General features: G+C 36.2%; 1 protein-coding gene across 4 annotated transcripts in view; it reads left to right on the plus strand.

Moving 5' to 3' along the window:
- unc5a (unc-5 netrin receptor A) overlaps nt 1-26,362 on the plus strand; it is a 210,298-nt gene that overhangs the window by 113,470 nt on the left and 70,466 nt on the right. For all 4 annotated transcript variants that reach the window (XM_077247567.1, XM_077247568.1, XM_077247569.1 and 1 more), the window contains exon 2: nt 12,646-12,867. In XM_077247567.1, coding sequence (XP_077103682.1) covers nt 12,646-12,867 — 222 coding nt within the window. The remainder of the gene's footprint in view (nt 1-12,645; nt 12,868-26,362) is intronic.

Consider the following 26,362-nt stretch of genomic DNA (forward strand, 5'->3'; position numbering starts at 1 on the left):
AAAACGGTAACTACTGCACGTACTGCTTTTGTTTATGGTTTGTGTTTCTGCAGTTTCCCTTTTTGAATGAAGAATATAGATGAATACATCTGCAAAAATAGACAGTTGCCTCATTTACACGCAGGCGCAGAACACGCATTCTAGCTGACAGTCGCCTGTAGTTCTCTCTGTGTGTTCAAGTGCAGCTTTTTCCCCGACGCAGGCGACGGGTGGCGACAACACAGTCGGCTTTCATCAGCGCTAGTTCTTTGGCATTGGTGTGGTGTGTCCCGGGCTTTAGGAGAGGAGATGGTCTAGTCTTTTTATAGTTGCTCAATGCTCACTAAACTTTTCTTTAATATGACTTCTATTTCTTGTGTGCATTTTTCTTCTTTTATCATTTATGAGAAACTGTAAGCGAAAGGAAAATAAAACTTTGTGCTAAACTTAAACTATCAATGTCTTTCAGTGTTTCTAAAACAAGGACTGCAGTGTCAACTAATTTAGGTTATAGAGGTTTGTTTGACTGGATCTGTTTGACACCTTGTGACCTCTTTGCAGGCCTTTTCTCTGAGGAAAGAGACTGTAAATGAGATAAACGATAAAAAGCAAATTAAATCTGAAATTCTGTGACATCTGTTTCACAGCACAGGAATTCTCATTAAAGGCTTCACACATTTACAGCGGCGCTCATTCCAACAGTTGGTGAACAAATGAACTGTCGTATACATTTAAGGCCGAGATCACTGCTGCCATGACTGTTTTACATGTTAGCTATTTTAGATACACAGTTCTTTTGAGTAGAAGGTTAGGGGTAAGTTGACCGATCATTCTTTAGAGGTATTAGATAAGTTTATATGAAGAGTGTGAAGTTATTTTTGAATTTTTCACAGAGTGAATTAGTGTAAATGTGGTGTAAATGTGTCCTTAAAGTGACAGTTGAAAGGTGTGAAGACTCCTTTTCATTGGACACTTAAAATGTTTTTTGGCTTTTTATAGACATTAATCACTGTTAAATAGTACTTTTGAGGGTATTTTTTTAAATGGGTCATGTAATAAAAAAAACTATTTTTCCTTGATCTTTCAAGGTGTTTTTTGAGCTATGAAAACACACTGTAACTCAATTTTGTACATTTTTTGAAACTGAAGTCCTGGCGGGACTGTCCATGTTTACACATCAAGCGATGCTTATTCTGTTCGAAAAGAGGGCATTTGCACATCCTTTCAAAAAATGTTAGGAAGACTGAAGTTTACTTTTTAATGAGATCTCTGATAGTTTTAGTCTGACTGTAAGAGTATGTGAGTATTTATGAGTAAAGCAGGATTTGCAACAAGGCTTTACTGAAACACTGACTCTCGAATGCAAGGAATGCAGTAGCATCTGCCATGAATGGAAATGTACATTTTGCCTATTTTGTTGCAAAAAAATAAAATCATAATTTTGTTATTTTAGCTCTACTTATTATGTATGTATGTATTATGTAAATCAGGCTCCAGGTGAATAAGAAAGATTCAGAGGTTTTTGGCGCCTGGCGTCACCTACATTATATTGGAGGCTGAAATCCAATCAAGCGAGGGTGTGGCGCCATTGGCTATTTGCAAACAAAAGTGTTATTCAAATCAGGCTTCAGCTTTTCTTGGAAAATGGATTTCCCCATACATAATGTCAAGGGACCAACTCGATGAGGGAACATAGGGCTTTACAGAACCAATATATAGGCCCTCAAATTTTATTATGCTAAACATGAGTTTGCAATTTAACATTTTATTTGCACTTTGTACCAAATAATGCAAGCATTGGACAACAAATCGTGTTAAAAAAATCAACAAGAAAAAACTGTCGTGCTTAAGAATTTAAAATCAGCTGCTTGTGTTCAGGTTTGTCCGATGTCTTTATTACAGTGCATTGTCATAATTTGCGTAAAATCCTGTGTTTGTTCTGATCTACTGATCTTGATGGAAATATGAAGAAACCAGGTAAGTAGGCCTACACTGAGGTGCTATCACCAAGCGTTCATTTTTAAACAATAACTTCATCTATTCTGTGTCTTAAGTACAATAAAACATTAGCCAATATATCTGTACTAAAGATACAATTAAAGTTAGCTTTTCATATTTATTTAATACGGATAAAAAAATCATTCACAAAAAACTTACATAAAGGAATGCGCATGCTCAGACCTGAATCGTCTACAACCAATGAGATTGCTGTATTATAAACCAATTAAATTGGGGGTGGGCCGAGCAACACGTGTCGCCCCGCCCAAATGTGTCACCCCGCCCCATCGTCCAGACTGCACTCTGGGGTACTACGCTTTTTTTTTTTGGGTGTCGGGCCGTCTGTGAAAGAGGGAACTCTGATGGGCTGTTTAGCTTAGTGAACGAGTCAGTGCACGAGAATAATACCAAAACAGCGAGCAAAAAAGTCAAAATAGATAGAAGGCTGTTCTAATGTTACGCCCATCCTACATGAGTGTTCCTTGGCGAATATTTCAATATTAACATGAGCGGAGTGGAATAAAGGAAGTGTTTAGCAGGATTGATATTCAAAACGGTAACTACTGCACGTACTGCTTTTGTTTATGGTTTGTGTTTCTGCAGTTTCCCTTTTTGAATGAAGAATATAGATGAATACATCTGCAAAAAGCATCTCATATTTTAGCTCTACTTATTATGTATGGCGTCCTATTTATGGTGTTCTATTCAAAATAGAACAATAGATGCCTTCAATCGATTTGAATTTACACATACAAGTGATACCACATTATACTGACCTCTTCCATTGTTTACAAATATCAGTTAATAGCTAATTTGTATGTTGAGCAGACCAATTACCACAGTGCTGTTTTGGTAATTGCAGATTGGACCTTTTAACAGATTCAAATGAGCTTAATGAGCGAATTAGTTTTGATGGGTAAATCAAAACCATTCCTCTACAATACATTATAGTTCAGAGAGAGAGAGAAAGAGAGAGATACAGACCCGGCAAGTACAAAAAAAAAGCAAACCCATTACTAGATTTCATTTGTTCTCTTAATTTGCATATCTTGGCTATTTTAAGTCACCCCTGCATGCAGCCAGCTGGTCATTTGTCAATGTTTTTCTTTTGCATTCACGTTACCCCGGAACCCTTCTCAAAAGCTTGCAATGTAATTAATCCATCACAATGTAATTACCTTTTTTTCTGACACCACTACCACAAACATAAATAATAATATATTAACCATGGTATATAGCTGGAAAAGTTATATTACACCTATATTACTGTCATTATCCATTCTAATGGAGATTGTTTGTGTTTGTTTATGAAGCATAAAAGCGCATACATGCATGAAATGTAAGATACCGTAACACTGGCCTAAGTACAAATTCTGTAAAGTGATCTACAACGCTCAGATAGTGGCCTGGGCCCTTTATTATTGAGCCTGGCTAAGGTACTGGAAGTCCAGTCACTCTATAAGAATTCACTTTGCATTGCTTATACAGAAGCTCATCAATCTGTGGTTTATCATTTGAAGCATTCAATCAGAACTTTAATTCCAAACTGGTAACAGTTTACCCCAGGAATGCTCCCCTTGAGATTTAACATTTTAATTTGACACAAACATTACCTTGTGCATGATGCAAAAATAGGATGTCTAAATGTGTCACATAGGTGAGGTGTATGTGGCCTGAGACGCAGTGTTTTCTTATTTGGGAGAAGAAAGGCTGTGGCTGGAAATATTTCCACTAAACCTAGACTCATTGTAGAGCAAATATTTGTTGTCTGGTGGTAAATGGGCACCAGTCAGGGCCTCGGACAACACCATTTCCTGTCTAGACTGTGCTGCCTATGTACCAATATCTGTTATCAATCACTAGGACCATTAAAAACCATTCTCACTCACCAGAATGCAACATTTTCAGGTGAAATTATATATAAATATACATCTATAACTGCACTGCATTTACAAGCAGGTACATGAATTAATTGCAGATTCATTGCTTGAATTACTATTTCCAAGATTTGGGCTTGATCTAGATAAGTGGGTCAAGAAGTATAATTTGACTAAAATAATTAATAAAATAATGGAGTGTCTATTTACAACAAGTGTAAATAGCCCGCTTTGTTGGCAGAGGATACTTACACTAACTCTGCCCACCACTGTCTGATTGAGCCAGACAAAATTACTAAAGAAATCCTGCTGATAACATAATTCGTGGCATGGAGAGTAAGGCGAGTGGCGCTAACGCTCCCTTTTCCCATTGCTTATCAGCTCGGAGAGGCATTTATTTAAAATAAAAATTAAGATAATATTTTAAATTTATCTGCCACTATTTTCACTAAGTATAAATCAATCTAAATACTATTTACACTTGGTGCAAAGAAAATACTGCTATATTTTAGCAATAAAGACATTTGGCTTCTTTTTTTTTTTGACATTTTGTCAAGTTTGGAGATTGTTGCGATCTGTTATGTCGGACAAAGTAATTAAAATACTGAATAAGGTTGAAACGGTTTTATTCACTGCATATAGCTTCACTTTGAACCATGGGAATCACTTAAAATGGCTTTAGTTAAATGAATGAACTTTATTGCATAATGTCATGCTTAAGAGATCATTAGAAACGCAGTGCTGCTGAAAGCTTCTTGCTTGAAGAACCTGGAAGTGCAGATGCCTGTTTTGTGGCAAGTAATGATGAATGGAATCGAGAAAATTAATTTTCTTCAAAATGTTGGCCTGTATCAACACTTTGTATCCGCCACCGTCGCCATGGTTATGTTGTTAAGTTACTGGCACATGAAATGACTTAATAATCTGTATAGTAATTTTAATAAAATTAATTTCTGATGACATTGTAAAGAGGTGATGACATCATAAAATGCATTACAGCTGCCATACATCGTGATTTTTAAATTATGCCGGATGATTGCTCTCCGACGCGTTGCTTGAGGGACAAAGAACTGATAAAGGACTTTAATTGGCTTGGAAAGGGCAGGCGACGAAAGAGTGACCGATGAAGAGAGACCTTACATGACCCTTTCTGCCATTGCGTGCAGTGCTATACAACTAAACCATATTCACAGTCGGACGCTGTTTTATTCCAATTTAGCTGATAGAGTCTTCATGTTTGGCAGTTATCAGAAGATTTTGCCTGTGAAGTCAAATGCCAGCATGTCACACATCAAATCAGAGAAGGGTAATGGTGGAGGGGTGGCGTTTATTGGGTGCACTCTGGGTCTTGCAGATGCGTTCTGATCATGGTTCTGATTGGTCTCATAGGTACTTTGCAGTGTGGTTTTGATTGGTCAGTGTTCAGCTGTTGCAAAGCCCTGTTTGATTTACTCAGCATGGCAGTACTTTGAGAGATGCTATAACAAACAACTGTGCTTTTCATGGAGTATATTTAAATGAATTTGTTTCTCATGGTCTGAGAACATTATGAATTGCATCTACCGCTGTTGGCCTTTGCATGTGAATTTAATTTTAGTTTTTTTTAGTTTTTATTACTGAGCTGACACGTTTCTATGGCTGTGACAGAAATTGCTCGCTCATATAAATCTGTTTCTTTGCTGATATAATGTTCAGGGATGAGAAAGTGCATTATCCGATTTCACACAAGATCGTATCCATTAGATATTTGTTGTGTGTAATATCAGATTTCAAATTCAAATGTTAACCATTATGTAGTGTTTACTTCATTTATGCATTGATCCATGAGGAGGCAGTTAAGCATGGACTGGCAGTTGTTTTTCTTCTTTGTGTGTGTGTGTGCTTGCATGAATATGAAATAAGTGCAAAGATAGTGATGAATATATTAAACTCTATTACAACATAAGTGTGGGAAGCTCATCAATCAGCCTTACAGAATGACTTTAATTTGAAGCTTTGCATGGCTAGAAAATGCTCTCATGAATAAAGGATTTAACTTTGTCATGAACTGGAACGTGTGTTAACAGACGTGGAATCTTCCCACGCATTTGTCCATTTAAGATGTAAAGGTGCCCACCTCCAAGCCAGCTGTTTAAAAATACAACTTTGTAAGTCACACATGAGCAGTTAACATGACCTGTCATTTTACTGTCTTGAAAGAAACAGACTAATTATTTTTTTCTCTTAATTGAGCTGAACTTAGCATACATTAAATGTAAAAACATTTCTGAGGTGTAACTGTTCTCATCAGTTTTTTTCTCAATTTTTAACTTAATTTTAATATAGTTTAAATATTGTATAAATACCGTATACTAAAAAGACAGAAGACAAAAGTCTGTATTGTTTTGTGATCAATTATTAGTTTTTAACAATAATAGTTTTTCTTTTTTTCTTTTTGATCAGGCGAATTCTTTAGGAGTCTTGAACTTGGAGGATCAGGACCCCAACAGAAGTAAAAACATTGGGCCTGTTCCAATACCCACACTTGCAGTCTTTGCACTTGATCACTTGACACATATATTTGGCCCAACATAGGGCCCAACATGCAAGTAAAGGTGTTTTTACAGAGCTATATTTATGCATATTGTTTTTCAATACTTTGCATTTTAAAATAAACTTTTAAACATCTGTGTAGTAGACCCTGTGTAACAAACAACACAATTTAAATGCAGATACTCATCTCTGTGTGAAGAAAATGTGCAACAGTTTACCACCAAATTATATGAAAGCTTTCCTCTAATATCTCAGAAGTTCAGGGCGCATGAGTCCCTGAACATGATGAGTGATGGGATACGCTTAGCCTCAAATACGGCTCCGGAGTGTTATAAACAGTGTGGATATAGTGTGCATTAAGGGCACTGAGCTTTGACATTTTTCAGACCTGCGACAGTCTTGCAAACTTATTTCCTGTCACATGCACACGTTCAAAAAGTGACCAAAACAGCAAGTGTGGGTATTGGTACAGGCCGATATTCAAGCTTATGAGAAAGGTGGTTTTTCTCCTGCTGTTAATGACTTTTGTTTCTGTAGAATTATAACCATGTTCATTTATTCAGTTTTGCGTTTTGACACATGCACATAAAACAGATCATGTTGCATTAATACACATAAAATAAATTACAGCTTTTCATATGTGGATACAGCATGTGGGAATATTACTGTTGGAAACTGTCAAAATAACTAAGTACATTTGCTTTGTACTTTAAGTAATGCACTGTTTCATTGTATGTTTTTTCTTTTTATTATTTTTTTTTCACCACCAGTTTCCTGAAGCTTTCTTTTCTAGAATGGTAGATTTTTTTTATATTTAAATAGTAACATATAATATATTTTAGATATAAAAAAAATAATTTCTTAATTGATTTAATTATTTTTAATTCAAAGTAACTCATATTACTTGGAGTAAATTTATTTCTCTGTTGTTTATTATATCCAGTTTCTTGTTTTGAGAGATCAGTGTATTGCAATTAAAAAATCATATTGCCATCTTTTACTTGTATTTCTGATTGTGCAACTTGTTCTGAATTTCCTGCTTTACTTTATTTCTACCTTCAAAATAGCATAGAGAATTGGCACATTCGAGTAAAAATAATATGATTCTATGGCGCAATGGAGTTTGAGTCCCGGCTCTTGGTCATTTTTTGATGCCATTCTCCTCTCTCCTGTCCGGTTGTTTCCCCTCTCTCTGAACTGTCTTCTCATAATAAAGGCAGTACAGCCAAAAATGTAACTTAAATGTACCATGGTTATTCTGCATCTTGGCTAGCAGTCTAGATATAGTCTAGTCTAGTCTAGTCTAGTCAGTCTAGTCTAAATATATTATGAGGACAAAGATGGATTCTTGATGTGAGAATATTTCAGTATTGTGAGGATAAAATATAGCAATACTTTGAAATGTTGGGGAAAAAACATCTCTATTTTGTCCAATACAGCCTAAAACCTTTGAGACTAATACGAAAAAATGGTTGTGAACAGTCATGAACAGTTTGACACCTAATTTATGATAGTCATATATTTCACCTCAGCCCAACTGGACAGATTCGGCCAGGTCTGCCTGCTGGTTTTCCAAGCTCTCATGTTGTTGAAAAGGTCGCCATGAGTAGCTAATGGCCATCATCACCGTGCCAAATTAAGGCTCATTAGACGGACCTCATCCCATGGGCGGCCGGTCTTACATCAGCAGAAAGAAAGCCATTTTGACCTGCAGTAATTGCCTTGATTGCACCATCCTCTGCTCAGAACAGAATGGCTTGAATTCCCGATTTATTTGAGCATGTTCTTAATAAATGAATGTCCCTGTAAGATAAATTACTTGTCTGTCGTAGCACAAAATGTAATGTAACAGAGGGGGGCGAAACTGGAAAGTGATGTATGTCCTTCATCGGCCACACAACATTTAGTTTTTATTAAGAGTTTAACACGTACACGATACATTAGCGGAGGTTCAATAGCCGTAGCTTCGCTCTTCACTGTATTTCACCCTGATGAATTAGCAAGTCAGCACACCACGTAAAATGACAAAAGTAAATGAGCAGAGCAGCATTATTATGGCGTGTTGCACCAGGCCTGGCGAGGCTGGGTAATGTCTTTGTGTGGAGGCTGACGTTTATTACTTGGGCTAGTGCTACCTGCGTGACCTGGGTTGTGGTTTTCAGCAGGGGAGATGAGGAAGGTGCCGGAAAGGTCCGCTTTAGTCTTGGTGTTTCATTAGTAGAGATGTGCTTTTTGCTCTTAGTGCCACAGGCCCGTTGTGATAGAAAATGTCATAAACAGCAATATTCCAGCTATTGATCATTATTTTGTGAATATCGCAGTCCATAAAAATATGTTTAATTATTTGAATGTGACCTTGTGACCTCCTTTCTACGGGGTTTATGGTTGCTTAAAGGGATCGTTCACTCCAATACATTTACGCAACTGACACTTTGACGCTTTACAAAGTTCATAAAGAGAATGTAAAACTAATCCATATGAATTGAATGGTTTAGTCCAAAACATTCGGAAGAGACACGATCACTTTATATAATGAACAGATTGAATTTATGCTTTTATTCACATATAAACATTCATTAACTCGCACATCAGTTGTGGTAAACGGAAGCTCAAGCATTTTCGCTTGACGTGCGAGAACCAATGAGTTTCATTCTCATGTTACGCAGCACGTTTGAGCTTCAGTAAGAACCAATGAGTTTCATTCTCATGTTACGCAGCACGTTTGAGCTTCAGTAAGAACCAATGAGTTTCATTCTCATGTTACGCAGCACGTTTGAGCTTCAGTAAGAACCAATGAGGTTCATTCTCGTGTTTCACAGCACTTTGATCTTCCACAAGAGATTTGTTCTTACCCATCTAGCAGGTTCAGTTGAGCTTCTGTTTATGTTCACTGATCAATGTTTAAATGTGAATAAAAGCCTAAATTCAATCTGTTCAACGTATAAAGTGATCGAGTCTCCTCAGAATTCATATGGATTAGTATCACGATCTCTTAAAGAACGTTTTAAAGCGTCAAAGTGGTAGTTACGTAGCTGTCAATGGAGGGACAGAAATAAAAATATCTTAATTTGTTTTCCGAAGATGAACTAAAGATGCTAAAGATGCTGTGGTTGATTTAGAAAAAATGTGTTTGTGTGTGTGGAGGGTTTTATACAAAGCTCCCAAAATTGAGTTTGCTAGGGGGGTTCAGGGGCATGCCCTCAAAACAATGCCATCTCACTCAACACAATTTTGGCATCCTACAGTTAGTCAAACATTAGCTCTCTTAAAGGCTTAAACAAAACCTGCATGTGAAATGTAAATCTATAACACTGTGCTACCTTGATGCATCGTTCCATACTAATCCTCACCGCAAGCGTTCAAGCAGTCTGTCATTGCTATTACCACCTCAGTCGGATGCAGCCTCTGTTTGTGGCGGTAGGTTAAAATACACGCTCTTAACTTGCAATATAACATAATTAAATGTAATTTGCACCCTGATCTAGCCCTTTTCTAAAAATGAAGGTGTTTTACTGCTGATATGCTCCTAGACAAGCATTCCTTGGTTGCTAGTTTTCTTTTCTTTTTTTTCTCTCCCTTACCTCATAAAATCAAAATTGGAGTTTTGTTGATTTTGTGTATTTGCTTTGAATCTAATCTAAATGCAAGCAATTTATTTGCTCTCAACAAGCATTTCCATGGGGCCTAAAAACAGTCAAACAGAACAAAACACTGTAAAGAGTAACATGCCGAGGGAATAACTAATTATTAAAAGTGATCACTTTAAAAATTGAGTTCAGTCCTGAAGGCTGTCAGACATGTAGTTTTGTGTATGATGCACAATGGTGTGGGATCACCAGTATGAAGAGGGAATAAACAGCGAGCCGATGCAGCTTGATTGCTCTGGATTGTGGGCGGAAATGGATAAATTAGCAATTCATTCTTGATTACAAAGACCAGAAAAAAACATTGCAGCTAACAAATGAATCAACAGAATTACTGATAGAGTAGCGAGCGCTCCGTTTCCGCACCGCGCAAAAGAATAATTCTCCCGCACGTTGCCGGGCCAAGCTCTGATTAATGATGATTTCTCATTGAATATCTCCACACATTTATGAATCCAACCTCCTCTGCGCTGCTTCCATAAAACCACACGGGGGAGAAACCTTTCCAGCCACAAAGTCAGGCAAGCAGATCTTTGATCCGTAAACAGCAGGACGTGCTCCTCACCTGATCTTGTCGCGCTACCGAGAGCCGTCGGAATAAAGAGCCAGTTCGTATCGTATTTAATGCGGCCTATTTGCAATGGCGGCCGTCAGTAAGTGAATGGCTGGCCGTCACGTCACTGCATTCAGTCTGGGCGTAATAAAGAGTTGAGTTAAAGCCCTGGATACAGGGCCCGCCGAGCATGTTTTGAAGTGCCGTAGCCATTCAGCAAGAGGGATTTATGGCCTGCAGTCCATCAGCTCTGATCTTAAAAGGCTGTGATTAACAGCAGAGAGAGTAGAGATGGGATTCAGCACTGCTGTAGGCAAACCCTGACAAGGCCATACTACTCAGAAGCTTTTTACTCAACCTCTTAACAAGGGGGCTCACTCTCTTAAACACTAACACCAATGTTTTTCCGTGTGGGGTGGAATATAGCAAGTCTCTTTCAAGAGAAAATAAAACTCTATTTAGGGGCTCTTGAACCTCTTTTTTAAGCCCATAACAACTGAAAATCTAAATCTGTTATAAATAGACCTATTTTTATTTACAAAGGTAGATAATTAAATTTTTTATCTTGTAATGATTGATTGTAAAAGTATTTCATCATATGTCCTCCATAAAAATTTTGATTTTTAAAGCATTGAAATTAATACATTTTTACATGCTGAAAATATTATTGATATTATTTTCTACTTTGTGAATTACTATTATTTTTTTCTGTCAAACTGAAGCAAGCAGCAATGTTACTGAAATCATATTTTTAAAGTTTCATTTTAAATCCTATTTTTTCGTTTATTTTATCTGCTCAGTATATTTTGCTGTTAATTTATTTATTTGTAGTATAATAAAATAAGGCCATGTTCAGTTTTTTTTTTACCTAAAACAAATTCTTGAAATTGACTATTAAACTCTTATTTAAATCTGTTATAAATTTGAATGTATATTTAATAGATATACATTTTTTTTCACTCCAAGGCATTTTTAATTTCAAAAAAATCCTGATTAATTTAATGTAACTCTCTTTAATCGTGTGAGAATTGATTGTATCTATTTAACTATTTAATCATATGTCATTCAAAAAAAGTTACACAAGTATTTGGGGACTCCAGGTGTAAATCATTTATGATTAAATGTTATCTTTCACATGATCAATTTTATTGATACTATTTTCTGCAGTGTGTTTTTGCTCGAGTCAAATTGAAGCAAACAGAAGCAATGTTAATGCATTGAAATGAAATCTCATTTATGAAAACTGTCCACTTTGTGATTTAAAATATAGTAATAAAGTTTTTAATTTGGTCAGAGTTTGAATGGGAAATAATAGGTTCAATTTTTACTTATTGTGGTCTCTGAAAGTCTATTAAAATAATTTGTCACGTTCTTAAATACTTGAAAACTTTACATTTGAGAGTATTCTGGCAGGTGTAAGGATTAAGTTCACAAATAAGAAGTAATTGAAAAGGAACTCACAAATCACTGTGCAAATGGACAATATTGTGCTTGCATTTATGTATATTTAATTACAGTAAGTTTGATATTGACAATGTTGTTTTTTTGTTGCATTTATTCCACATAATTCAATGTTAAATTATTGAAATAAAATTTCAGATCAGTTCTTCTTTGTGATGTTAGTTGCTTACAACATTTATCACATCTAGCCATTCAGTGCAACTATTAATATTCATCAGTTAATTTTTCACCGTGTCATGACATCACAGCCAGCCCACATGAGCAGTCCATTCAAAAATACTTAGTCTTGAAATACAAACCTATGCCACTCAAGAAAAAGCAAGCCCTTTTAAGACCACGTCATTAGCATTATTTCTCAGACCTGCTGTAGCGGAGACGTTTTGTCAGCTGTGGTTGGCAGAATAGCTGTATTCTACTAAATACGGATGCACAGGATTAGCATTGCGCTCAGGTGCGTGTCAAAAGCAATCTGTCCGCTCACGGGGTTCGGAGTGTGAAATTAAATCAGATACACTCATTATCTCTTTGCACTACTAAAAGGTTTTAGGCATCTGAACAAGCACAACCTGTCTCTAAAGTTTTCTCTGGCTTGCTTTCACAGATGGAGAGCATGCGGTCACTGTAACGCATCCACTTCCTGCGGCCTTCTCCGACCTGCTGCCACACTTCCTGGTGGAGCCTGATGATGTTTATATCGTGAAGAACAAGCCCGTGACCCTCACCTGCCGCTCGACCCCTGCCACTCAGATCTACTTCAAGTGCAACGGGGAATGGGTTCACCAGGATCAGCACTTGATCGAGCGTGATGTGGACCCTGCCACAGGTAGACCCTCTCAACGCTCTTTTTGAGGTCGACAATAAAGCCAGCTGACCCGCAGCATTTATAAAATGACACTGGAGAACAGGAGTGCCTATAAAAGATGCTTTCTAGATTTGATGCCCTTTCTTCTTTTTGTAGTATAGTACCAAAATACAAGGACTTCCTTCAAGGCAATTTAGAAAATGTCTTCTGCCCATATCATGAACCAAGCTTGCTTTCTGCTCCAGGATTGGTCTGTTGCTGGAGTGCACTGTGCGTCATGAATGGCTGGCTTAGCTTTGATATTTCTTTTTAACTTTTATAGCAGAAGCGGATGAATTAAAGATTCCATATTATTCCCTCTTTCAAAGTCTTGATTTTGTTTTTGGGGTCTGCTAGAAAAAGTTTTCATGCTTGAATGTTCAAAAAACACCTTATTTTACACATTTTACATGATTGCAGCATCTCTCTTCCCAGTCTGTCAGAATTTTATTTAGTTCCTGTCTCTATGAAGCCCTTTCTTCTGAAAATGCTCTGATTGGTTGGCTGGACACGTGTGTTGTGATTGGTCAACTGCTCTGAGCATGTTTTGGAAATATCATGCCCCTTACTATAACCACAAGTTTCATGACCGCTAACACAACTGAACCAGGCCTTGCCCTCCTTTTTTTATTTATTACTATTATTTATTTATTTTTGCCGTAAGCCTTGTGGCATTTATTATTTAAATGAGGAACATTGTGACATGCACTTTCATGGAAGAAAAATCAAGACTATAATTGAGGCGTTTCAGGGAATTCAGAACCCGTGTTTATGATATAGAGAATAACTCGCTTTAAAGTGGACTTTGTGCTTTGTAGCTTTGCAGACTTTTTACCATGCGTAAATGGCAGCATTACACTCTAAAGAAGTTTGAAAAAGTAAAAAAGCATAATGGGTCCTCTTTAATAATTGAACTTTAACAAATGTCAGTTTAATAATCTAGTTGAATAATATTATTTAATAATAAAGCCACAATCCTTTGCTTTACAACCATAATTACGAGTTGTTATATGCACAAAGTGAAAGCTTTTATAAAATGACAGAAATAGCAGCGTTATACAAGACTAATGTTATATGTATTTATTTATTTATAATCATTTAGATCAGCCTTAGGCTGTTCATGGTTTGCAAGCTACATAAAGGTCAAAGCTCATTCTATAAACTTGGCACACTAATATATAAGTATTAGGCTTGCCATGGGACACAAGGATTACAGTCATATTATAAATAAATAAATTTGGCCTTAAATAATGGATTGTCACCATAATAAAAAGGTTGCGCCCCTGATAAATGAACGCATTGAAAGCTTGTCTTGTCTTGACTTGTTTATTTCTATAGCACTGCTAAAAACAACGAGGTTGACCAAAGTGCTTTACATAAAAGGAAAAAAGATTAAAACATGCATTAACAAATCAAACATCACAAACACCACATATACCACATAGAGATTACCTGTTATAAGCTGCCAATGCTAAATGAGCTTTCAGCAAGGTCCTAAATACTGGTAAGGATTTAGACGATCTAATAGATAGAAGCAGCTCATTCAAGCTCATAAGAGATTACCTTTAATTTGACAGGAACAATTGTGTGAAGCTGAGGGGCTGCACCGCTATAGTCTGATCATGGATATACCGCATTGGTGTAGACAATTATCACATTAATATAGTGCATACATATTGGTGCAAACATTTTATTTTTAATTGAAAACCTTTAGTCAATTTTTTCCCTTTTCTTTCTCTTCAATACATCGTGGTTGTTACTTTAATTGTGATGGCACCATTCATTTAAATGTTTGATGCTGATAACACTGTAATTAGATTTCAAACAGCTGTTACCAGATTTCTAACTTGATTTCCGCCAGTTTTATTGTCAAGCTAGATTCTGTCCTCTGCAGAATCATATGACCCTTCCTGATCAAAGTTATTTTAATCAATTATAAACAGCTACCGTGTAATTGTTGTTATACTTGAAAACATGTTCATGTATTTTGAATTAAATATAACATCACATGTTACTGAACTGAACGGTTCCTTTTGTGTGTGTGTTTTATAGTATAATGCTGACGGCGTTTGTTCTGGCATTGAGGAAGGCAGATATGGATTCTGTGATGGGATGGATTTTGATCATCATTTGATGCTCACTGTTGTTTTACGATGCATTCTGGGAATTTCTAGGAGGTGTTTTACTACTTTAAACTATTTTAACGACAGAACTAAAAATGAATGGCAACACATGCTATTGTACTAGAGATGGATCGAGACAGCCTATATTAATGTGTTTGGATTCCGTTTTTCTTGGCAACTATAAGTGGTCCCTGGTCGTTCTAATGACTTATAGAACTTGGCAGAAGAATTGTTTGTTGTTATTTATAAGTGGGATATTTATTAAACATTGGTTTAATTTGTTTCCAACTGCGGCTATTTTATGAAGGGAACACGCCAATTGTGGCCGCGTGTCGGAGAACACGGTTTTATGTCTTCAAATGTGACTCTCACTGTGAAGTCTTTTTTTTTTTTTTTTAATTTTTTTTTTATTATTATTGTTATAAAAAAATTAAAGTGCCAATTCTCCCAAACAAGTCCAGCATGGTTTCTCAGCAGTTTCCTATTTGTTTCTTGATTTTAAAGACCGTTTCATTTTGTAATTCCTCCGAGGTTTAATCTCACTCTCTCCTCAGAGAGCGGTTTAAGCGATGTTGCCGGAGATGTGGCTGATTTTTGTTCAGCTTTACCTGTTCTTTTGTGGACACACTGTGTTTTCTGTTATTTCACTCATCTCATGATTGATTAGGATCTGCTGACAAGCACTCAGCTCGGCTTCCTACTGTATTGTTCCTAGCGTCAATAGAATAAAAGAATTTCCTGAAGGGCTTTGTCTCTCCTGTTCGCCGTCTTCCCCTGGTTCTCTGAGGAAGGAGGAGGAGGCGGGCACAACTCGGATGTTTGTGTGTTTGTTTGACGCTGCTTGGCAGAGGCAGTGTAGGGGCATAGGGATGCACGTCACGCGTGTGCTAGGATTCAGAAGTGATCTGTAACTTAAAACCTCCAATTCACAGCATGACAGCTGATTGGGAGAGCTGACGTGAGGATGACATGCTGCGGAGGAGCTGCAACAATTTTCAGAGGAATGTCGCATTTCTTAAGATGGAGGATGTGCTGCTAGGTATTAGAGCAGACAGGCATAAACTCCTGTCATCTGTCTATAACACATGCACACACACACACACACACACACGCTAGACTATTAGCATTCAGTTTCTGTTGTCAGACAGTACATTGTGTTTATTTATTTAACGGTGAGTCTCATTGTGAATGCACACGCACATTCTTCATTCAGTCGGTTAGTCTGTTTGACTGTCACCTACATCACTTACTTAGTGTATGTTTTTCCCACTGGAAACTACGATTGACACTTCAGACCATGTTTACGAGATCACAACATATTAAAAACAACAGACTTTTGTCAGATTTTAATGTCCATTGTAATGTTGCTTTTCCCTGTACTGCCAAAAATAATATTGTTTTTTTTTTCTGTAAAAAAAATAAATATAAAATTTTAATATAAGACAAGATATCCCAGGTGAATGGGGTAAAAAAAAAAAAACTAAATTAATTTAAAATAGATGCTTTCCTCTTTGGTTTATAACATTTAAGAATTGCAACAACAAAAAAATATTTATTAAACGTTTTTCATTATTATAAAATGTTTAAATATGCAAAATAGGCATTATCTAATTAAATATGCACTAATTTGTATATATTTCCAGAACATAAATTTGAACATTGGGTAAAGCCAGGTTTGAAAATTTTGTTTCATTTTTTTTTGTTGACTTATTAGAATTTTATTAGGTTTCATGTTCGATTTTTACAGAAGAAATCTTTGATATCTTTTTTATCATTACATAAATACAAAAAATCATTACAGAAAATACTGTTTATTGCCAAAACCTACTGTTTGGTTATATTAAACTGTTGAAACCAATGCTAATTTAAACTAATGTTTGGGTTTGTCCAAATTTGACCCAAACATGAAACAACCCAGCATTTTTAGAGTGTAAAATCAGGCAAATTATATATAAACAAACCCCTCTGAAAATGCTTTAGGTAGAATATATAAAACTGTAAAAGTATGGCGTATGGAAGTGCTACAGATTTCTGGCTCTGTGCATATGAAAAAATATTTTGAGGAAACAGCCTTTAAAGAAATTGTAATTGAAATCTAAAGACGCAAATAAAGTGCAATAAAATAAACACTTAAAAGTAAATTATGCATGTTTTCTTTCCACAAGCAATAACATATGAAAAGAGCCCAACATAGCCCAACATCTCACAATTGACCGTTGCATGAAAACGGAACTATGTTTTTGCTTGTAGTGAGACCGTATAGATTGACACCTTACACTGTTTCTACACCAGACGCGACAGTTGACCCGTCGCATCGTGCCATGCCTGGACGCAACAAAGTGACAATTTCAAATCCATTTGTCCTTCCTATGAGAAGTATCGTGAGTGCTTGAAATACGTCATAAATAGAACAAGGAATCCCTCTTTACTGTCAGGGATTTGCAGGCCTTAAACACAAGCAAGAGTTGATACTACAATTATAAATAATAAACAGATTTGACAAATGCTCCAGTGCTTATTTGTGTTTGCACTCTGGAGAGCATCAAATGTGTCTATTTACAGCGTGTTTTTGCAGCGGTGAGCAATCACAGACATAGTTGTTGATCTCTGGAACGCAATGGCTAATCGGAGGTGTGAGTTAGCTCAAATCCACTCACCACTCAAAACACCAGAGTTTTTATTCAGTGCTGAGTTATGCAGGCTCGCGAAACCTCTCGTTATCATACAATGTATAGACAATGTAAGTAAGAGATTTATTGTGCATTGTTTGCAGCTTTATTGATTATAATGGAACTTTGTGAGATTTGTTTATTTATTTTATTTATTTATATTTATTTGTTGCTATATAAATACGTGTTATGATGTGGTCAGCATACACAAAAACAATGTAACCAATGTAACTGAAACTAAACAGCGTCTCTGCGTATTGAAAGACTGTCACTCAGCGCGCAGTTGTTATGCCAACGGACTGTCTTTTGAGTGAGTCATTAAACCATTCATTCAACAAAAACGTTCAAAAAAGCTGATTCCTTAAATGATAGATGTAATGAAACAAGGTGTTAATTATTTTTTAACTTTGAGCTCCACTTTTCAAGGCTCAGCTGGCCAGCAATGCTTCACTTTTGGTCAAAGCTGAAGCAATGCTTCAAGAGACAATGGCATTGATTCAATGCGTGACTCGCTGCTTTCCCCCCACGGCTTCCTCGCGCTGTGTAATGCTGACCAGCGCTGACGCCATTCATGGTAAATACCCTTACACGTTAAAAGGGATGATAGCCTACGACAAATATTTCGCTTTCCTTGGAAACGGCAACCTTTTCACGAATATACATGACTTGACTTCAAAGACAGACGCAGGTAATCGCATGCGCTCAGTCGAACACATTCACTGTCTGTTTAAGCCAAATCCACGAATCCTCTGTATAAATCACCATGATAAACAGTCTTGTTATCATTATTAACTTATTTAACATTCAATACACATGGTACGAACTACGAAGGGTGGCCTTATGAAAAAAGAAAACGCGGTTCGCGGTTGCTGCGTTTACTTGCATACCTTGCGGTTATCGCGACAGCCCTACCTACACCTGACCCTAGGGGTGTGAGATATCAAATTTATACAGTGAAGGCTATGTTGTGTATTATTTTCATATTTTTTCATTTAATTGATTTCTTCAATGCTACTGTTAAATACACCTACTGTAGCTGAAAAAATAAAGCACTTTATTTCATTTGTATATTAAGTTGTGTATGTGTATCTTTGTTCTTAATTTTTAATAACTAAGAAAATAATGACAAATATTAGTTTGGCTGTAATGCTCAGTCACTTGCAAAATAGTTAAACCAACATGAAAAATAATCGTGATAAAATCGTGAATCGCGATTTTCCTGAAAAAAATCGTGACATGATATTTTTGCCATTTCGCCCCGCACCTAAACCTACCCATCACGGGGGTTTAGACAAATCATAGGAATGAGGTTGTACGAATTTGTACGAAACTAGCCACCTCATACGAATTGCTCGTGAGATAGCGTTGGAAATACTGAAGAAGAATATTTTGCCGTGAGTTAGCTGAAGCATTGCATGACTTCAGTAACTGTCATTCTGTTTGAATACAATCCGTTGTCAACAGTGAGACAGTACAAGGTCTCAACATGACACCCCGTTCCCCTTGCCTCTGTGTTGCTGATGAATGGGCAGCGTTTGGCCAGAGATGAAGGACAAACAGATCTCCAATGGTATAGGTTTCCGAAGGTACCCACATTGATCTCTTCCAACTTCCACATTGTGCTGTCAGCAGTGTTTTGAAAGGCGAGCAGCGGGAGGCATCATCTCCTGTGTAGTTTCATAAAGTCTGGCTCAAAGTTAGAGCTGGGAAGTAAACTAGACTTCTGACTTTTCCTTTTGACTAGAAAAACAACTCAAACATATGTCAACTCATTGAAGCGGAGAGTACAACGTAGTTCCACTTGTCTTGCCAGCTCAGGTGCAAAATAAATCAGTGTTGTATGGATGTGTCTTAGGTAGTGTCATTGTGCTGAATATTTTTTTCATCTTTAGTCGTCATGGCATGTACATTTGTATATGTAACCAATGCTGTTATCCAAAGTGTTTTACAATTGAGGAAATTGTAAAAAACAATTATCTGTCAAAAATGACCAAAGAGCACCAGAGTACATTTAAATGTTATTTATTTAAATTGTAAAATATTTGTCCATCATGGTAGCATTTATAATACAATATTTAATTCATGCTGATTTAAATAATAAATCATTGTCTGGACTAAATCATTTTTCTATTACTGCATTACAGTAATGAAATATATAAAAGGTTTTGTTTTTGTCTTTTAATTTTGGGGGTGAAAAATTACATGGACATTTCTTAATCAGAATCGCCCCACAAGATCAATATGTTATATATGCTATCAATACTTAAAATGTCACAGTCTTCATCATGTTTCTGCCCTCACCATTATGACTCAGACCGCTCACAGTTCTTCATTCTTATCAGGGTTTCAGTCATCGGTACCTTGAGGCAGTTTGATCTCATTGAAGGATGTTTTAGTTTGCAAATATCAAGTTATCGACAACTATTTGGTATCTGTCTGCTTGGTGCACGTCTCCCTTATATCTGCAGCGTTTACTCGAATGAAGAATAATGCAGCGATCTGTCCTTCCTCTCCAGTGTATCAGTGTCCACAATCGATTCTTTCCTGGGAGTCTATTGGTTCTCATTACCTGTCTCCAGTAACTTATCTCAATTGCATTTCACTGGCCAGTTCAAAGCTTCTCCCCTCATGTTTTTATACACACACACACACACACACACACACACACACACACACACACACACACACACACACACACACACACACACACACACACAGGTTTCTCATCCTCTCGTCTGAGGAATCTAAGCTAAGACAGGGGAGAGATGAGGACATTTCCATTCAAAGAGAAATCAATGATGACAGTGGATTTGCATGGACTAGACCTGAATGCTGGCTGATCCATTATGGCAATATTCACTGTAGTCTCAGACGTGGGGGAAAGATTGCAAATGCTTCGGATTGTGTGATTATATTTGATTTGTTGCCTCCACAAGGTTTTCATAAGGATCACTGTGGTTCTGAACTTGATTGCTTTTATCTCACAAAATCCGTCATACCTGACAACATCTTATTTCCCTCTTACGTGGTCATTTGTGGCAACACTTTGAGAGTAATTGTCAAAAAAAAATGTTTTGTCTCTGTAGAGATAGTTCTTTTGATAAGATATCTCACTGACTAGTAGAGATGTATTATATTAATTTTCCCATTAGCCTCTTAGAGATCCTGGTTTTGATTATGCAATACTTTTTAATAGAGCTTAACATTCGATCAAGTTGGCTGCATCAATTTCTGTTAATATTTTCTTAATCAAATGAAAGTGAATTTGTTGAAGTAAAATAAGTTCCTTTGGAACTGATTCTCTTCAGTTATTTTGTTAAATGAGCAAAGTATGTTTTTTTTTTCCCCGTGCCAACATTTTGAGCTTGTTTTCACTGTTCTCTGGTAAAGCTCCTGGTTTCCTACAGACAAACTAATATGATTAGCACATTCACTTTTAATTGATGAGGCAGGATTCTGCCAAGATCTCAGGTAGAAAAGAGAAATTTGGTGGTCTTTTTACCTTCTGAATTATATGGGGAACATATAAAAAATAGATCTATAGTTTAACTTGTGGGAGGGGAGAGTGAGTGCATGTCCTAAGGTGAAATGAATTATGGGCAGTTTTCGGAAACCTGTCAGAATTATTCCCACCCTGTGTACATTTTATCAGAACAGTGTAATTAAGTTCATGCTAACTCTAATGTCTTTGATTAAATAAACCCATTATTTGGCACGTTAAGATTCCTCAGGCCTCCTGGTTCCACATTTTCTGAATAACAAAAAAAAAAGAGAGTAAAAAACAGGGTTCCATTCCTAGAAATCCCATTATTATGCATTGTTATTTTTGAAACTACCTGGAAAATGTGCTTATAGAGTTGATGTGCAGATAGTAAAAGAAATTTGATTATTTATACATAAAACATAATTATCTATATCAGGGCTGTCAAACATGACTATGAATATGGCTGCATTATGATTTGAATGCTTTATTTCATAATGATTCATCACTCAAAAGTTTGGGATTGGTATAAGATTTTGTTTAAGAAAGAAGTCTCTTATGCTCACCAAGGCTGCATTTGTTAGATTAAAAATAGAGTAAAAACAGTAATATTGTAAAATATCAATACACACATGCTCTTTTGAACTTTTTTATTAATCGAAGAATCCTAGAAAAAAAATCTATATCACTTTCCACAAACCTATTAAGAAGCACAACTGTTTTCGACATTAATATATTAAGAATTTTGTCTTTATCAGCAAATCAGTATATCAGAATGATTTCAGTGACACTGAAGACTGGAGTAATGATGCTGAAAATGTTGCTTTGCCATCACAGGAATAAATTACATTTTAAAATATATAAAAATAGAAAACAGTTTTGACCCCCCCCCTGCTTAAAATTAATCTGCAGATGACAAAGAAATTGTTCGAAACAAGTTTTAACTTTAATTTTGTTTTGATTTTCCCTTCTGGGATTTGATCTGGATTTCCCCCTTGGAGTTAAAGTGCAATCATAAACAACAAGCCAAAAAGACAAGATGGCAGGCCCTGCCTTTGTAAACAGTAAAAATGTAACATAACGTAACATAACATAAAATGGGTGGATTGGGATTGGGGGAATGTAAACAAACAAAACAAAAAAACTTGCATCACAATAAGTGTATTGTGATTGTCAAAACATTTGGTAACTAAACAGAATTTTATTAAGTTTAGTGACAACACAATGTTTACTTGGTACAATGACTGGTATGCTACTGTTTTATTGTTTTTATTTTATTTGGGGAGCCTGTTATTGCTTGACACAAATTTCACAATTTCAATTATTGTGATTTGATTCTGATCTTGATTCAATATTGTTTCATTTTGATAAACATTAGGTAGATGCGTTAATGTGTTTTGTAAATTTTTCTCCAAAAAAAAAAAAAAATTCACCGGTCAGCTGGTATTATTATTAAGGGTAAAAATAACACCTCAAATTAAATATGCGTTTCTCATAGTAACAACGTTATAACATTTTAATGAAAATATTCCGTGTTTGAAAAACACTGATCGATCGATTTTATTACATTTTGGTAAGTTGAACTGTATCTTTCAAATGACCTATATCCGTGTTTATTTACTATTATCTATCGTTACTTAGGTCTAGTAGTAAAGAGATGATCGCTTCACGTGCCGCTTGAACTGAGATCTGTCAGTGATCAGTCACGTCACATTTACAAGCGCCAAAATCAGGCCTCTAAATGGATATTATAGTTTCACAATATTATTATTAGGGCTGGGCGATAAATCGATTTGATCGATCAACTCAAATGTGTAGTTTACGTCGACTTGTTTGAATGAAAATCAGTTTTCTCTTTAACATCCGCTGAAGCTCCGCTCTGGGCTCCCGTAGTTCCGAATGGGCTCAGGGCGTTTGCCATAGAGATACACAAACATGGCAAATGAACAAGACCAAAAACATTTACAAACTGAATCCGCAGGGCTGCCAAATCAAGCAATTTGTCACTTTTTACACGCTCTCACGCCACATCCATATTCTCACACATAGAAAAATCGCGAAGCAAAGAGGACACTGACACCGACAGACAAGACAGAGAAGGTTACTTCTGTTACTATCTGTTACTTCTGTTTCACAATATTATCAGTCTAAAATACAATCTTAGCAACCCCAAACTATGAACGGTAGTGTGTATATGATTATGTATAATAGCTACAAAATTTTACAGCAGATATCATAGAGACAACAAATGAAGATTATCACACATCTGAGAACATCTTGGTAACAATGTAGAAATGCAAATATCAGACTTAACACTGAAAAAAACACATTTAATAGGCTATTTAGATTAGAGTGCTGATTTAGTCAGGAGCTGATGTATCTACGGCCTGGGCTGTAATGAGCATCAAACGAACGAGTAGGAGGCGAGGACATTCAGTGTACCTCTAAATGAACATAATCGCCTCGTGCCACCTGCTAGACATCAATCAATAGCAATGGGGCTAATTGATAAGGCATTATTAGCAACTTTTCCTTTAATGGGAATTGTATTTCATCCTGTCTGAATGGTAGACAGGGAGAGTGTTTGGCGTTGAGGCATCAGGAGCAGATGGCAAGGTCAACAGCTCCAGTAATCCAGAAGCAGACAGCCCCATTAGCTGGCCTGGCCAGGTCAGCACCAGCCAGGGGATCTGTGTTACTGCAAATGCTTCATGAAGAGACTGTTTAGAAATGGAGCACAAGCAAACAGTCTAAACTAAATATCGCTGCCTATAATTCAGGCTTCCTTAAGGGCAGGCTCAGAACCAGTATTTGTTAACATTGGCCTAAATTAATCTTAGGTTCAAATGTCATGTCACGGACCACAAACAAACCACTTGCATGTACAATGAGTATCATATAGATTGCTGACTAAAATGGTGAGAGCTTTTTACAAAATTCTCACATTTGAAATCTGATTCCAGGCTTCTTTATAATTATGGGAAATCAGGTTGTGCAGTTTCATGCCCTGCTCCCTGTTTACAAGTTGCCAGGCTGCTGCAATGAGTGCCTTTAAAGAATACTTTCTGGTTTTGACATAGTTTGACTTGCTTCAAAAGTTTTGCTTGAGACCTTTGGAAGCAAATATACTGTACACTACCACTTTCTAACTTTCTATTCATCCAAGCAGAACAACCCTTTTCAACATTGATAATAATAAGAAATGTTACTTGAACATCAAATCAGCATTAGAATGATTTTGAAGGACCATGTGACACTGAAGACTCGACACATTACAGGAATAAATTACATTTTAAAATGTTTTCAAATAGAAAAACCATAAGAAAAACCATAACCATAAGAAACATACCAATCCCAAACTTGTAGTGTACAGTATTGTTAAATTAGTTTAAAAGATCTTTAGTTTAAAAGTAAAGTTCTTTTGTTCATTTACTGCAAAACTTTGGACATTATTAGGTTTTATCTCACGTCTTCTCATTAAGAATTTGTTATCAAATTATTTGTATAAAGAAAGTGTAGATACTGTATTTTTCTACATAACCTTGTGTTGTTGAAATGGCTCAATGAGGGCTGGTCTGATGTTAGAGCTGTTATTCAGGTCTGATTATGGCTGTCTTAATTCACTGACCCGACGTGCCCCAAATCGTCTGCATTGAGAAGAAATGTGTGGCACAACAGAAAACCGCTCGTCTCAGTACACACACGGCCTGCTCTCCCACAATCCATTTCAGCTCAGCCCATAGCTTACAGCTAGTAAGTAATTACTTTTTGATCAAGAGCTATGCCCTTGTTGTTGCACAGAATGCAATCTAGACTAACAACATGCCTGTGGTACTGATTCTAGCATTTATTTTTCTAACTGTGCACTAGGAGACCAATGGATTATCAATACTGTACCATTAAGATGTGTTGCTTTTTGTGGAAGGAAATGAAGATTGACACCGTAGAAAGGCTGCAAAGTGCCCCGGAGAGCTGTTTAATTCACAATTAAAATGGAAGTGATGGGAGCAAAAAGAGGAAATGCATTTCAGGATTGGGAAAATGTTCAGGAAATAGCATATAAAATGGGATGTGGTGTCCTCAGGCTGATGTTGGAAAAATTCATACATTGGGAGGTTTCCGATGGCACAAGTCATTGATGCTTGTCGTTTCCTCAGCTCTTTAGCACTGTAAGGTACACAGAAGCACAATGATTGATGGAAGAAGTTTTTGCTTTCACATGTTATGATTTAAATTGAATCCATAGTCATGTATTTAATTCAACAATTTGCCCATGTGATGTACCAATAATGAGAAAGTCCATAAATGTGACATCATTTTTAAAATTTCAGTCAGTAGATGTAAAAAATTTTATGGAAAATGAAAATACGAAGTCCAACGAATCACACAGAATCATTTTTTGACAAGCAGTCACATAAATTACTAAAAATGTTATTTAAAAAAAAAATTTGATTACTAATTAATTGTGTTAATTTTCAGTTTTAAGTTAAAGGGATAGTTCACCCAAAAATGAAAATTCTGCCATCATTTACTCACCCTCAAGTTCCAAACCTGTATGAGTTGCTTTCTTCTGCTAAACAGAATGAAGAATGTTGGTATCAAACAGTTGACGGCACCCATTCACTTCCATTGTAGGGAAAAAAAATACCATGGAAGTCAATGGCTACCGTCAACTGTCTGGTTACCAACATTCTTCAAAATATCTTCTTTTGTGTTCGATTTGGAACAACATGAGGGTGAGTAATTGATGACAAAATGTTTGTTTTGATTGAACTATCCCTTTAATTTTAATTTTTTTTAATGTCTTTCTTTTTAGTTTAACATGAGCAATTGCATTGATTCTGAATCATATCTTTCCATTATGCATTTCTTTGCATAATTTGGATCTATTACCATATGCCATATTTTGCTATATTACCATAACCTTTTTGTCAACTAGATAAATACACTGTTGATTCAGTTGCCGGTTGTATAAGCCGCTTATATTAGTCTTACAATTTAGTAATCTAATTTGATTCTTCAAGACCGGTACGGTACATAAATTAGATTAGTCTAATTTTAATTTAAAAAGACTGATTACCCTTTGGAAAACTGCTAGTTAGTTTTTAAGACACAGTTTTAACATAGTGGCTTTGTTTATAACTGGCCCCAGATTTTATTTCATTCAATCCAATAACTTCTGTCTTCATATTTCTTAAAGCAGA

Source organism: Siphateles boraxobius, unplaced genomic scaffold, assembly GCF_051911475.1.
Source record: "Siphateles boraxobius isolate OS27281-9 unplaced genomic scaffold, OSU_SipBor_1 3, whole genome shotgun sequence".
In the NCBI taxonomy this organism is placed as follows: domain Eukaryota; kingdom Metazoa; phylum Chordata; class Actinopteri; order Cypriniformes; family Leuciscidae; genus Siphateles; species Siphateles boraxobius.